General features: G+C 52.6%; 1 protein-coding gene across 1 annotated transcript; it reads left to right on the plus strand.

Moving 5' to 3' along the window:
• LOC103180331 lies at window positions 1–14,705 on the plus strand. The gene is made up of 11 exons (XM_042343829.1): window positions 1–108; window positions 4,439–4,492; window positions 5,665–5,688; window positions 6,487–6,507; window positions 7,836–7,910; window positions 8,157–8,193; window positions 9,027–9,076; window positions 9,188–9,221; window positions 13,521–13,816; window positions 14,422–14,458; window positions 14,579–14,705. The coding sequence occupies exons 2-11, from the start codon at window positions 4,444–4,446 to the stop codon at window positions 14,601–14,603; spliced, it is 648 nt and encodes a 215-aa protein (XP_042199763.1). The 5' UTR covers window positions 1–108; window positions 4,439–4,443; the 3' UTR covers window positions 14,604–14,705.
• The last annotated feature ends 1,163 nt before the right edge of the window (window positions 14,706–15,868 follow it).

Here is a 15,868-nt window from a genome sequence, read left to right on the forward strand (position 1 = left end):
CAAACACCCACGCACGTCCCCCCTCCTCTCCATCTTTCCACATTTGGGAAAAAAAGGGGGTGACAAAATCTCTCTCTTCAAATTTCAACAAAGGGGGGAAAAAAAAAGGTAAGAGGTTTTTTTTTGATGGTGTTGATGATGCTGAAACGTGTTTTGTGTTTTCTGGATAATTTCTGGATGAGAGAGCGAGAGAGAGAGAGCGAGAGAGAGAGAGAGAGAGTGAGGCAGAAATGGGAAGCTTTGCATTCAGTCTATTTAACAAACAAACGAACCGTGAATGAATGAATGAATGAATGAATGAATCAATCAATCAATGCATGAATAAACGTGTGATTTCCCTGCGTGCAGAAATCATGTCAATTTCAGCTTTGTATCGATGGACTGAAGGGTTTTTGATGTCCGTCAGTTAAGCAGCCCTGTTTTCCTTTGTCTCTTTGCATCACCGCTTGATAAGGCGCTACGTCAATTGCAAGGATTATTATCATTATTATTAACAAAGCAGAAAATCTTTTTAAACGTCAAAGTTAAATGGGATCTTTTTGCTTCATTGACTCGTTGCTTTGGAGGCGCATCACAAAAAAAAAACGAGACTTATTTTGATCAACCCCCCCCACCCACCCCCTGCACCCCCTCCCGAAAAAAAAATCCCCACACACACACGATTGATTCTTCAAAAGCAAAATATTCTCTTCAAGGTCCCGATCCTTTTTTCTTTCCATAAAAATGTTTTTCTCGGAATAAATTTATTTCTAAGAGGATTTTTTTTCTTTTGATGAATTTTTTTGCGGTGCGGAGGGGTGGGGAGGGGGGGAGGTGGGAGTGGCACGGGGCGACGGGGGGGTGGGGTGGTGGGGGGGGGGATCAAAATAAGTATCATATTAAAAGATATATTAATGAAAAAAATAGTTGATTGAAAAGCCAAACGATGCCTGAATCTTAATATTGTTTTTTTTACGGACTTGATTTTCTTGCCCCCCCCCCCCTCATTCGTGTCTTGCTTTCAATACTGTGGGTGGGGGGGAGAGGGGCGGGGGATTGGGGGGAAGGGATGTGTGTGTATGGGGGGGGGCTATTCCAGTTTTGTACTCATATCTCCCGTACCCCATATCAGGGTGTGGCTCTGTCACTGGCAGTGAAACCCGAAGAGCTTTCAGGCACATTCCTCTTATAATCATTACAGTATTTCATCCTCGCGTTCCATATAGTGCCTTATCACGTCGTCCAGACGTCTGAAGCGCTTCACAGCGTGTACCGTACAAGCGTAGTGACTGTATATTTTGTGGGCGAAGCAAAAAACAAAGGAGGCGGACGGGAAGGAAATAAATGGATGTGGGACAAATGATATCCTCGTCTGTACTCCCCGGCTGCTCAGCCCAGACACCCAGACGCTCAGCCCAGACGCTCAGCCCAGACACCCAGCCTAACCATGTACATGCTTTATTACTGTATTTGTCTCACGTCTATTTCTTTCCCTCTCCCCTCCCTGTCTGCCGTTTGGGTTGGGGAGGGGAAGGAGAGAGAGAGAGAGAGAGAGAGACGCACACACACGTATTCGGAGGTTCCTGTGTGTTCACGTATGCGATTTGACGACAGACGATGTCGAACGATTGACATGTGAGCGAGATTAAAGCACATGAGGCAAAGCTTCACCTCTGCCTCGTTCATTTGCCTGGTTAATTTGGGAATTTCTTTACACATATATTCACGTGTATATAATTGGGATCTGGCTTTGTTGGCTCTATGGTTCTCACATGATTTCTCCCAAAAAATCTTTTCCCCATGACAACCTGTTCATTAGGAAACCTCTCTCTCTCTCTCTCTCTCTCCCCCCTTCCTCCCTTTGGTCCTCTGTTGCTTAGAAACCGTTTGGTCCTGAATTCAGGGTTTTTAACCCAAGGAAAATCTTCAAAAGAAGCAGTTTGTAAGGTTCTGACCTTGTCATTGCCTCTATTCTTCTCTCCATCCCCCCTTCTCTCTCTCTCTCTCTCTCTCTCCCACCGCCACCCCACCCCCCAAACTGATTAAAACACTCCCCGACTCAAACGCTCTGTCCACCCTCTGCCCAGTGAGAGACACAGTCTCCAACCGGTAGGAGGGGGGTGGGGGGGGGGGTGTTTGCAGCACAAGAGGAGACCAAAATAATAATGGCAACCACCACAGCAAGGGGAAGGAGGTGAAGCGGGCAGTTGCCCACGGAACGGAGGGAGCGAGCAAGATGGTAGGGGGTTAGGAGTTCGGACACTGTTGTTGTTGTTGTTGCTGCAGTTGGCTGCCGTGTTTCGCCCACAATACATACAGCCACTACACTTTACAGTATATTCTGTGAAGCGCCTTGAGACGTCTCGAAGGCGTTGTATCAAATGCAAAGATTATTGTTATACAGTCAAACCAGACAGTTCCTCTCTCTTCTCCGCAGTGTCTGTAAGCCTCCCCCTCCCACAGACACGACACCAGAGCTGGAAACGCACTCCGTCTCCAGTGTGTGTGTGTGTGTGTGTGTGCGTCCTCTAATCAAGGTCACCAGCGCCCGTCCACACACACACACGCACATCCTCTCCTCCTTTATACTGTATAATCCAAATGTTTTCTGTAAATTAAGGCGAACCGTTAGGTCGTTTGAAATCTTATCGTAATTGATCTCGACTGAGTGAGCGGAACCGACCCCTTTCAGCTCTGTCATTCGATTCCAACAGCCAAGTCTCAAGATGCCTGATTTTTCTCCCCAATGTCTATCATCAGCGACAGAGAGATGCAGAGGCACACACAGACACACACACAGTTACACACACAGATCCACACACACACGCAGATACACACATAGATCCACACACACATACAGATGCACACACAAACCCGCACAGATATACACACACACAGTTACACACACACAGATCCACACGCACACACAGATACACACACACGCACAAACTGCGAGAGAAAGGCGAGCACACGTACACACACACACACACACACAGAAAGAGACAGTGAGGGAGAGGCCAAGGCAGACAGAGAGAGAAACCTACACACGCGCACACAGCAAGAAAGGGAGACACAAAGCTGAACACCTGATGCGTTGTCTTTGGAAAGAGCAGGGATTGTCGGTCACTCCTGTGGGGAGCGAGCCCTCACCCCACACACACACACACATATACACGCGCATACATATACACACACACATGCTTGCACACAGGCGAGTCGAGATGTGCTCTGACATGCCGGTGAGGCAACACACGTCAGCAAACTGACGCCGACATTATTGAAAAGTCCAAACCAATCTGACCTAATATGATGGGCAGCTGTCAGTCAGTCACATATCCACTGGATATTATTTCCACCGTCGACCAACATTCCCCACGTCTCCATTTCCTAGAGTCGTTTTCACATCTTTTCCTTTCACTGAGATGTCAGACACTAACGCGATCGTCGATCAGGTTTCAAGAGTAATAATAATAATAATAATAATAATCCTTGCATTTGACACGGCGCCTTATCACATCACTGAGACGTCTCAAAGCGCTTCACAGATTATACTGTAGAGTGAATTAACTGTATTATTTGTGGGCAAAACCGAGCAGCCGATTGCTTACAGCGACGTCCCACAAACAGTGGTGGATTGAGCGACCGATTTCTTGGAAATATATATTTTTTAAGGGATTATTATCGCTGGATAAAGCGCTCCGCAGATCAACCAACCGCTGGGTTCCTACTGACTGCGAGGTAAACAGAGGCGAGTGGAGCAAGGAAACTTGGCCAATGTCTCGCCTCCCCGGGAATCGAACCCAGGTTTCTCGCTGGCGAGGCGAGCTCTCTAACCACTGAGCTATCTGGGGCGTGTTCACTGTGCCTCAGAGAAGTTTCTGACAGCCTGATCTCACCCAGAATTAGGTTCCAGAGAAAAAATCACGATACAATATGACATGGTGCTCGTCGGTCTTTATCGGACCATAACAGTGATCTTATGGTCGGGAGAAAGGGAAAGAGAAAGCAAGGGAACGAGAGAGAGAGAGGAATGAAGTTACAAGCTCCCCCACCAGAGCTTTCTACTCTTAATAGCAATCCTTGTGTTTGATACAGCGCCTCGTCAAGTCTTCGAGACGTCTCAAAGCGCTTCGCAGGATATATTGTAAGGTGGAGCGACGGTAGATCTTGTGGGAATAACCTGGCAGCCAATTGCTCACAGCTGTGTCTCACAAACAGTCGTGGAGTGAGCGACTTTGGTTTAACATCTCATCCGAAGGACGGCACCTCTGGAAATGCATCCCCTCCCCATTTCCTCTCTCCCTCTCCCTCCCTACCTCGCTCTTCCCCCTCCCCCCCCCCACCCCCTGTCTCCCTCTCTCAATCCAAAGCTGTATTGGGTGTGGGTGAATTTCCCGTTGTTATCTGTTGTGTCTCAGGGACAGTTTGAGTATAAAATCCACCGTTTTATTGTTTCCAGTGACCATGGAAAGCCGCAGGTTGGTGCTGTGCTCCTTGATGGTTCACCTGGCAGGTAGGTGGCTACCTGGCTTCGCTGCGGTCCGGGCACTGGGCCAGGGAAGGTTTGGGGAATGGGTGGCGGGGGGGCACTATTGACTCGGGAAGAAATTAAAGTTCCTGAAGGTCCGCATGAGGGTGGGAGGCGCCTGAGATCTGTGACGGTGTCTTTCTGATGCGAATCTCTGTGTGACGCTCTGTCGCTCTGTATGACCCTGTCTATCTCTGCGTGTACCTCTGCTTGTATCTCTGCATGTACCCCTATGTTCCTCATTTGCTGACTGCTACATACGATGGCCTTCACATTCACAACTGTTATAGAACATCAAAATCATTATTTATATAAGAATAATTCTTGCATTTGATATAGCGCTTTTCACGTCTTCTCGACGTCTCAAAGCGCTTCCCAGAATAGACTGTAAAGTGAAATTGACCGTATATTTTTAGTGCCCAGACATTGATCGACGCTGTCTCTGTGTGATTGTCTCTGTCTATCTCGCTCTGCGTCTCCCTGACTCTGAAATCCGACTCGCGTTTCTTAATAAGAAACGTGCAACCATCACATGTCCTGAAGAATGCATTGACAGTCACCTGACGCTATGTTAAGTGCTCCGAGACGCATGAAGGGCGCTGTATAAATGCAAGTTGTTATCGTGGTGTTTTTGCACGCGCCCGTGTGTGTGTGTATCTCTATTTGTGTGTGTGTGCGCGCACGCCTGTACTTTTCTCTCGGGATACGTGCGCCGTTCACCAACCGTGTCTGCCGTCGGGACACTTAAGAGAAACGTACGTATCTCTGCACACTGAATGGAATAGAATAAGAATGCACGAAGACGTTTATCTGTGCACGCGTGTGGTGTATCGGTGTTGTAAAGTGTTGTACAGTATCTCTATGTGTGTGTGTGTGTGTGTGTCTCTCTCTCTCTCTCCCTCTCTTTGTGTCTGTGTTTTCCCGTGTGCGTTGTCTCTTCACTGAGTTACGAGGTCCTGGTCTCTGGGAGACTCCATGCCCGAGTAACGGCAATGTAAGTGCGTCTCTCTCTCTCTCTATGTCGCGTTGAATGACGCGCGGGACTGAGGGTCTGGGCTCGGATGGGTTGGGGCCTCGTTCGAAAGCAAATAGACAGAATTTAGGGACTTTGTGAGACTGTCTCTGACTCTCATTTGCTGATTCCTTTGCTTTTACAGTTGCTGGAAATTCCACCAGAATAGGTAAGCTTTAGCCAAAAAACTCCCCCCCCCACCCCCCCGCACACACCTGCCCCCAACCCACCCCCCACCCCCCATAAACACACCTCCGACTCACACAGACACCCCACACACCCCCACGCGCACACCCCCACCCCCTCCCAGCCACCCACCCCTCACACAAGCACCTCTCCCCCCCCTACTCCCCTCGCAGAAACACCTTTCTCCCCACCCGCCGCCCCCCTCTCCCCCTTCACAAAAGGTGACACAATAAGCGCCAACATCTCCCGCCTCGCTTCCGTGGCAACACACCAGCCGTATGCCACGCAATTAGATTATTCCTATTAAAGTCTCTCAAAATTGGGTCACCTTCTGCTCAGTTGTTTGGCGCACAAAACACACAGTCACTCCACTCCAAGGTATATTCTTTGACGCGCTTTGCGCCGTTTCGTCGACGGAATCAGGCGCTGTATCAAATGCAGGGATTATTATTATGGTCTTTGCATTTTGGGATTGAGAATGTTTGGGGATTGGGAACGTTTTGACTGTGAGATTGTGGCGGTGTTTTGGGGGCAGTGACTTTTCTGAGTGAAGAAGAATTATTTGCGGAATTCTGCAACTAATTTACTCACAAGAATTGGTCAGTTACTGAATCCTTAAACCTGGACCCTGCCCCTAAGAGCTGTGGCCCCAGGGTTTGACATCTATGGCTCTCGCTCTCTCGCTGACCTCAGTTGGGTGTCGAGAATTAGTCAGCGGCAGAAATGAGGCAGAAACCAGAACAGCAGAAAATTAACCCACTGTTCCCTTCTCTCCCCGAAGACGACGACCCATTTTACTACGGTGAGTGACGTCCTGTCTCCTCGTGTTGTCGCTCTGCGAGGGCGGTTGCGGGAAGTAAATGTCTAATAACTCTCGTGATACAACTATCACAAGGAATGAGTTACGAAATATCTAAAATTTCCCCCTCCGCCGATATTTTTCCTGGAGCTGTAGTTAGTCCGTTTCAGGCGGACGCTAATGATCCTGCGGCGCGATGGGAAAAGAGAACGGGACTTTCTCCCGGTGTCGTTGTCCATATAAAATGAGTCAAATTATAGTTTAAGTTAAGCTAACGGTTCTGCTTCAAACTATACAGTCAATTCACTTTACAGTGTATCCTGTGAAGCGCTTTCAGACGTCTCGAAGACGTGATAAGTCGCTGTATCGAATGCGAGGGTTATTATTATGTTTATATATAAAGTGAGTCACTCTCTGGGTGGCTGTCTGTGGGGCGTTGCTGTTGGTGAAGTGGCTGCGGTGTAAGGTGTGTGCGGTGTCAGGTGTGTGCGGTGTCAGGTGTGTGCGGTGTCAGGTGTGTGCGGTCTCAGGTGTGTGCGGTCTCAGGTGTGTGCGGTCTCAGGTGTGTGCGGTCTCAGGTGTGTGCGGTCTCAGGTGTGTGCGGTGTCAGGTGTGTGCGGTGCTCAGGTGTGTGCGGTGTCAGGTGTGTGCGGTGTCAGGTGTGTGCGGTGTCAGGTGTGTGCGGTGTCAGGTGTGTGCGGTGTCAGGTGTGTGCGGTCTCAGGTGTGTGCGGTCTCAGGTGTGTGCGGTCTCAGGTGTGTGCGGTCTCAGGTGTGTGCGGTCTCAGGTGTGTGCGGTCTCAGGTGTGTGCGGTCTCAGGTGTGTGCGGTCTCAGGTGTGTGCGGTGTCAGGTGTGTGCGGTGTCAGGTGTGTGTCAGGTGTGTGCGGTGTCAGGTGTGTGCGGTGTCAGGTGTGTGCGGTGTCAGGTGTGTGCGGTGTCAGGTGTGTGCGGTCTCAGGTGTGTGCGGTCTCAGGTGTGTGCGGTGTCAGGTGTGTGCGGTGTCAGGTGTGTGCGGTGTCAGGTGTGTGCGGTGTCAGGTGTGTGCGGTGTCAGGTGTGTGCGGTGTCAGGTGTGTGCGGTCTCAGGTGTGTGCGGTCTCAGGTGTGTGCGGTGGTGCGGTCTCAGGTGTGTGCGGTCTCAGGTGTGTGCGGTCTCAGGTGTGTGCGGTCTCAGGTGTGTGCGGTGTCAGGTGTGTGCGGTGTCAGGTGTGTGCGGTGTCAGGTGTGTGCGGTGTCAGGTGTGTGCGGTGTCAGGTGTGTGCGGTGAGGCTGGGGTTTCGGACACTGGGCTGAGACGGTGACGGGAGCCTCTGTACTGATCTGATTTCCAGATTACAAGACGCTGCGGATCGGGGGGCTGGTCTTTGCTGTCGTGCTCTTCGCTCTGGGAATCCTGCTCATCCTGAGTGAGTAACTGTGGCATTCCCCGGGGGAGGGTGGGGGAGGGGGTGGGGGTGGCGCGATTCCCGATCAGCTACACCGGGGACTCCGAGCCGACCCTACGTCAGAGACAGAGAGATATGTCACCAAACGGTGATGGCGACTTGTGGTTCTCACAGTGCCGCGCGGGGCTGTCACTGTGTCAGGGGTGGGGCAATGGCAGGGGTGGGGTTCGGACCAGAGTGTGACTCCCTCTCGTCTCTCCCTGACAGGTCGCAAATGTCGGTGCAACTTCAACCAGAAAGCCAGGTGAGACCTCACCTGACCACGAGACTCCGCCTCGCACCCGGGATCCCCTCGCACCCTCCCTCCCCCCCTCCCTCCCTCCCTCCCTATTCCCCCAAAGCATCCATCTCAACATCCTCACCCTCGCCGTTGAACCCCTCGGGACGTGAAAGGCGCTGCACAAGAGCAATCTGTTCTTGTTGCTGTTGCTCCTCCAAACTTTTCGCCCACACCGCACGGTCAATTCACTTTGCGGTATTCTCTGCGAAGCGCTTCGAGACGTCTAGAAGACTCGATGAAGCTGTATATCAAATGCAAGGATTACTATTACTAATATTATTATTATTATTATTATTATCTCAGCGACCTATTAAATCTTTACCGACCTGGCCTGTTCCATGTTCCCCACCATCGGCGGTCAGACCTCTAGCCTTTCTGTCTCCCGAAACCTCCGGAACTCCCATCCCACTGTCCCTTCGCCTCGCTCCCTCTCTTCAAGACCCGTCTCAAGACTTTCCTCTTTCACCATGTCTTTAGTCACCCTCCTACCCCCCCAACCCCCACCCTCCCTGCCCTCCAACCCTCCTGATCCCAGCCCCCAGCTCGGGTCCAAAGCCTTCATTAGCGGTTTGGAATGTCCTCCTGACGTTAAAGGAGCTGTTTAAATGCAATTTATTGTTGTTACTGTACTGTTTCTCTAACCCTGACCTGGGAGTGTGGACGCACAGTGCAGAGGGAGACTTTACCCCGTCTCTAACCCGCGCGTTCACTGACCTGGGAGCGTGGCCGGACAGTGTAAAGGCTTTAACGGGAAACGAGATGCTGTGTGTTTGACGTGTTGATTTCTCTGACTGCAGACCTCAGGGCGATGAAGAAGCTCAGGCAGAGACACTGATCACCAACAAGGGTGAGTGAGAATCCCCGTCTGCGGAGAAAACGGTTAAAAAGGCGAGAACTCGGTCCGAGAGCGCGACCGACCGCTCGTCCTGCCCTTTAAACTGTGTGTCTTTAATCTCAGCGACAGCAACGGAAACCGCAGCCAAAGCAGAGAAGTAACAAGACACCATAATGTAAGCCTCAACTCTGTCTGTTACTGACACCCTCCCACTTCCACTGTGTTACTGTCACACACATCACACGCACCACACAGTCTAAGCTGACGTTCTAATGCAGCGCTGGGGGGGTGTGGGGGTGTGTGGGGGGGGTGTGTGTGTTGCATTGTCGGAGGTGTCGTTCCTTCAGGTGAGATGTTAACGATTCCGCGGCGCTGTTCGAAAAGAGAAGGGGGTTTCTCTCTCCCGGTGTCCTGGCCGAAAATACCTCCAAAATAGAATGGGTCACTCGCTCACTCCGTGGCCGTCACCCACAAAATCCTCTCCCGCACCAGGCTCCGTGACCCCATCACTCCCGCCCTCGCCCGGCACCACCGGCTCCCCATCCCTCAGAGGATCGAGTTCAAGATCCTCGTCCTCACCTTCGAGGCCCTCCATGGCCTCGCCCCCTCCTACCTCTCTGACCTGCTGACTCCTTACCAACCTGCCCTCTCCCTCCGTTCAGCGGGCTCCGGCCTCCCGCCCGACCCACCCTACCATCGGTGGCCGGGCTTTCAGCCTCTCTGCCCCCGCATTCTAGCACTCCATCCCACGGTCCCTTCGCCTCGCTTCCTCCCTCGCCTCCTTCAAGGTACAACTCAAGACCCTCCCCACCCCATCTGCCCTCCCTCACCCTCACCCTGTTTCCCCCCACCCACACGCTCAGGTCCTGATCCCCGACTGTTCAGCCCCTCGGGACGTCCTCCCGACGTGAAAGGCGCTTTGCAAGTGTAATTTTGTTGTTGTTAGTGACAGTGTGTCCCGGGAAGCGCTTTGAGACGTCTCGAAGATGAAGAGATTATGCGCTGTATCAAATGCAATGCAATACAAAGTCATTTACTCTTTGCTTCCCCGCCACCGCCCGGCGGCGCAGGGAGAAGACATTTCCTGAACCGCCCAGACCGTACCCGGCTCAGTGGGGAGTGAGCCCCACCAACACCCGACCACTCACCACAGAGTGCGTTCTCGTCCATCTGCTTCACCGATCTCCAACTCCATAACCAAACGCCAGTCAATCAATCAATCAATCAATCAATCAATGTGCCCGTCGTGTCCTGTGTTGTGAGCTGTTGCTGCTGCCGCTGTTGTCCGTCACTCACTGTGAAACGTCACTGTGAATCTCCCCGCTCCTTCGATAGTAGCTCACTACGTGTCTGTCGAGTCCTCTCTAGTTTCGCTGGACCGTGTCCCGTGTAATGTGCGCGTGGGTGTTTGCCTGTTCACGTGCGTTCGTGTAAGCTGTGTGCGCGTATGTACACGTGTGTGTGTGTGGGGGTGTGTGTGGGGGGGGGGGTGCTTGCTCGAGAGAGAGATTCAGCCGAGGGGAGGATCGGTGAGGATCTCGTCGTTCAGTTTTGCCTTCGCTGTGGTAATCTCGCGGTGTTGTGTTTGGAGTGGGTGTGCGAGAGTGCGAGAGTGAGTGTGTGTGAGAGAGAGAGAAGAGTGAGTCTGGGGCTGGAGTTATGGGGTGTCTAATATTTATTGTATTCCACTGACCGGTTCCTGTGTCCGCTATTGCTTTGTTGTGAAGTTCGCTTCCTATCGCAGGTGATGATGTACCAGAGGCAAAACGAAGGAATAAAAAAGAATACGCAAGAGTGAGAGCGCGCGAGCGAGCGAGCGAGAGAGAGAGAGAGAGAAAACTGTCCATTAAAAAAAACAGTGAAATAAAGAAAAGGATTAAAATGGTGACCAGTCTCACTCCCTTCACTTTCAATCACGCCTCGGTCTGCGTTTGAACAAGTTTCCTTTACTCCGCACGCACACGCACGCACACGCACGCACACACGCACACACGCGCGCCTCTGTTCAGCCGGGAGTAAGTAGGAACCCGGTTGTTGGTCGAGTGGCGGATCGCTTTTCTGGGGGTACTAATCCCTTCAAAAAAATAAATAAAAATAATAATTTGGTCACTCAACCCACGGCCGTTTGTGGGGACGCCTCCGTGCGCAACTGTGCTGCCGCGTTTCGCCCCCGAACTGTACAGTCAGTTCACGTCACAGTATATTCTTCGAGACGTCCCAAAGCGCTTCATGGAATACACCGTAAAGTGAGTTGACTGTATATTTTGTGGGCGGAACGAGGCGGCCAATTGCGCACAGCGGCGTCCCCACAAACAGCCGTGGATTGCAATGACCAATTTATTCTTAATTTCTAACCACCTCGTGATTCATGCTGAGCTCGGTTCTCCTCCCCCTCTCCTCCCCGTACACCTCCCCCACCCCCACCCCCCGCCCGCCCTCGCCGTTCTCCCTGAGTGACTGTTTTAAATGCACATGTTCCCGCTCGCGCTCTCACTGCCTTGTGATCAGGATAAACATTGACAGACGTGTACATTTTTTCACTTTGTCCTGGAAACCGTGGATCAGATAGGATTTGAGCAGAACATTCAACTCGCTCGCGCTCTCTCTCTCTCTCTCTCTCTCTGCCTCTCTCGCTCTCCCGCAGCATGTCCGACGGTGAGTCTCAAGTCGGTCGCTTGCACCGTCCCGGGTTTGTAGACAAAGTCGGAAATTTTTAAAGAGAAACACCGTGAAGCCGGTCAGTCAAACAGGAGGACAGCGGGTGGGGGGGGGGGGGTTTGAGTCAGGTTCGGTCACGGGAGGAATTCAACTCAACCACATTCACGCTCGGTGACCATGCAAGAACTCGGTGAGATATATTGCACTGCTCTGACACACTCGCAGTCAGTCTGACACACTCGCAGCCAGTCTGACACACTCGCAGCCAGTCTGACACACTCGAGTTGGTTGTGGTCGGTCAGAACGTCTTTAAACAGCTGCAGAAAACTATCTTCCGAACGAAGTCCGGATTTCAGATTTGCCCACAGTGCTGCACCGGGTTAAAACTTTAAGACGTAACGGTCTGCGAGCTGAGACCATGCGCAATTCGGGGTTGCCTGACTCCTCCCCGATGTGTTCCCTCCGCAGTCGGCTTTCCCGAGAACGGCGGTGACTTCACGTACGGTGAGTGCGCGGCGACGAGTTGCCGGGATCTGAGGAGAAAGAAAGTCAACAGAACAGCCACGACAACTTGGGTTTATATACGCACACACAGCGTCTCGCAGCAACGACTCCCGGACAAGCGAAGCGCTTCACCTCGACGGGAGATCGCAGGGAGGAGAATTTAAGGGACTTGGGGAGTCCTGTAGCTCAGCGGGTAGAGCGCTCGCCTCGCAAGCGAGAGGACCTGGGTTCGATCCCCGGGCCGGGGGGAAAGGTTGGACAGGTTTCCTTACTCCACACACGCGCCTCTGATTACTTATCAGTAAGATTAACCCGGTTGTTAGTCGATTAGCAGATCGTTTTCCCCCCCCCCCCCACCCCACCCCACGGGGGTAATAAATCCGGTCACTCGAACGCCGCTGTGCGCAATTGGCTGCCGCGTTTCGCCCGCAAAATACACAGTCACTCCGCTTCACAGTGCATCCTGCGAAGCGCTCTGAGAACGGTTTTGAAGACGTAACGAGGCGCTGTGTCAAACGCAAGGATTATTATTGACATTATTCCCACGATATATTCCGCCCCACCAGCTTCCACCCTCTCTCCCACCACCACCCCCCCCCCAGAGCTGAGTAAAGAGGGGGGGGGGGGCAAGGGATCGCTACCCCCCGCCCCCCCCCCCCCCCACTGACATTTCACTTCATACCATCAGGCGCTCGCACAGTCAGACATAATAATAATAATAATAATAATAATAATTCTTGCATTTGATATAGCGCTTTTCACGTCGGGAGGACGTCCCAAAGCGCTTCACAGAACACACTGTAAAGTGAATTGACTGTATATTTGTGGGGGTACGCGGCAGCCAATTGCGCACAGCAATGTCCCACAAACAGTCGTAGATTGAAAATGACCAATTTATTATTGTTTTTGGTGGGATTATTATTAGGCTGTCTCTCATCCTCACCTACAAGGCCATTCACGGCCTCGCTCCCTCCTACCTCTCCGACCTACTATCCCCCTACCTACTTGCCCATACCCTCCGTTCCTCTGGCTCCGGTCTGCTCCACATCCCCCGCCCCAACCGCCCTACCATCGGTGGCCGGGCCTTCAGCCTCTCAGCCCCGAGGCTCTGGAACTCCATCCCCCAGTGCCTTCGCCGCTTCCTCCCTTTCCTCCTTCAAGGCCGGTCTCAAGACCTTTCTCTTTGACCGAGCCTTCAGCTCCCCTCTCGACTCTCTACCCCCTCCTCGCTCCCTCCCTTCCCTCACCCTGACCATTTCCCCCCTGCTCGGGTCCCGACCCAACTGTACACATTTTATCCTTCGCTACGCACGTGCTTATCCCGGTACAACAGGCACACAAACACACGCACACACACTCACACACACTCACACACGCGTGTACACGCACACCCACATATAACGCACGCGCCAGTGTTACTTGGTTGCCACGGGGATGGGAGAACCCTCACACAGGCTGAGTCGTCACAGAAACCGATGGGTGTGTTTTTTCCTCCTTCCTCGTCTTCGGTCGAAGACTATGAGACGATCAGGAAGGCCGGACTGATCTTCGCTGCGGTGGCTTTCTGCATCGGCGTCTTCATCATCATGAGTGAGTGTGCGAGCGAGCGAGAGAGAGAGAGGGCGAGAGAGGTGGGGGCGCGAGCGAGAGAGGGAGAGAGACGGGGGGGAGGATCGAGCGAGGGAGGGAGAGGAGAGGAGGAGGATCGAGGGAGGGAGAGGAGGAGGATCGAGCGAGGGAGGGGGAAGGGAGACAGGGGAAGCGAAGAAGGGAAGGAGAACGCAAAGGAGGCCAAGCGTGGGGGAGAGAGAGAGAGAGAGAGAGAGAGAGCGAGGGAGTGATTGAGGGACTCACGCACCACTCACACTCGCTCTCGCTTTCGAAGAGACAAACGACGAGAACGTTGACGTGGAAGGTCTTCAGCCGTGGTCTAAAATGAGGGGTGTAGCATAGTACAGTTTGGGACACGACGGGTCAAGCGACTGCCAGGATGGTGGAAGGCAAACGAGATGGACCTTGGTCCTCTCTCACCAAACAAATGCTTACGCTCTGCTGTGGGGGAGTGGGGCCGGGAGACGAAGCAGAGGGGCTGGATTGAGGGAGGAGGGAGATCCAAGCGTTTCGGAGGGGAGTAAGTGGGGCAACAATATCCATCAGTGACCGATACACTGAACCAAACGGATTCTTTCCCACAGGTAAGAAGCTTCGATGTGGAGGCAAACCAGCGGCAAGGTGGGTGAGAGAGAGCCCGACCTGAACAACTTTGTCCGGCAGTCGTGTTGCCGTGTTTATCAGAGATTGTTGACCGGGGCTAACGGTCTGTCTGTCTGTCTGTCTGCCATCTCTCCTCAGGTCACCCCTAGATGCGAAGGTGTAAAACATGGCGAGCCTTGGCTCGTTCCCGCTGGACTGGAGTTGGGAGTCGGTGGGTTTCTCGCGCTGGAGGAGGGCAGTAAATAAAGACTATATACTACTACTACTACTAACAGTCCTGGCATTTGATACAGCGCCTTTTCACGTCTTCGAGACGTCTCAAAGCGCTTCACGGGATACACTGTAAAGCGAATTGGCTGTATATTTTGTGGGCGGCGCTTTCACAGGGGGAAACGGCTGGAGTGTAGTGACTGTGCATTTGTCACCAGATAGAAACCATTCCTTTGTTTGTGGGAGAAACTCCTCTCTCTCTCCCCCACCTCCCTCCTCCCCCTCCCTGACAGCCCCTCGGGAGACCTTACCTTTAACGATCACCGGAATAGGGTACAGACGGGGAGTGTGGTTTAACGTCTCAACTGGAGCACAGCGCCTCTGACAATGCAGTGCTCTCCCCCCTCCCACACCCCCACCACTATGCTGGACTGTGAGCTCAGAGTTACTGGGAGTTCGAACCCCACAACTTCCCGGACTCAAGACTGAGCCCTGCGGATGCAAATGGAGCTCCTCACCCCCCCCTCAACCCTCACATCTCACCCCATTCATACATCCACCCACACACATCCCTACACACATCCCCACACACATCCCCACACACACCTACACACACATCCCCACACACACACACACATCCCCACACATCCCCACACACACCCACACACACACATCCCCACACACACACATCCCCACACACACCCACACACACATCCCCACCACACACATCCCCACACACCCACACACATCCCCACACACACCCACACATCCACACACCCACCCACACACACCCACCCACACACACCCACACACACATCCCCATACACATACCCACCCACACACATCCCCACACACACACACCCACACACATCCCCCCCCACACACACACACAGACATATACAGTGAAACACAGACAAAGTCTCTCTCTCTATATATAATCTTTTCATATATAAAATAAGGAGATACACGATCACAACGACAGGTTACATATAATAATTAGCAGCTCTTTAAAAGAAACAGGGTTTGTTAATTTACTCTGCAGCGAGATCACCGCCCACCCCCTCCCTCGCTGCCTCCCCTCTCCCCCTCCATCACCCCCCTCCTTCCTGACAACTCGGAGAGGAATTCCAGATGTGGAGATTCCCAGTGCGGAGCCTGTGGTCCGTGGGGGTGAAAGTAACGGGAAGAGGAGAGAACGTCAGCCAATTTTTACAGCAT

The sequence above is a fragment of the Callorhinchus milii genome, unplaced genomic scaffold, assembly GCF_018977255.1.
Source record: "Callorhinchus milii isolate IMCB2004 unplaced genomic scaffold, IMCB_Cmil_1.0 Scaffold25, whole genome shotgun sequence".
Taxonomy (NCBI): Eukaryota; Metazoa; Chordata; class Chondrichthyes; order Chimaeriformes; family Callorhinchidae; genus Callorhinchus; species Callorhinchus milii.

Excerpts from the sequence above, each read along its gene's own strand:
- LOC103180331 (XM_042343829.1), top strand. The coding sequence starts at position 4,444 with ATGGAAAGCCGCAGGTTGGTGCTGTGCTCCTTGATGGTTCACCTGGCA. Across the intron at positions 9,077-9,187 it reads GACACTGATCACCAACAAGG|CGACAGCAACGGAAACCGCA; the intron begins GTGAGTGAGAAT and ends CTTTAATCTCAG. Across the intron at positions 9,222-13,520 it reads ACCGCAGCCAAAGCAGAGAA|TTATCCTTCGCTACGCACGT; the intron begins GTAACAAGACAC and ends ACTGTACACATT.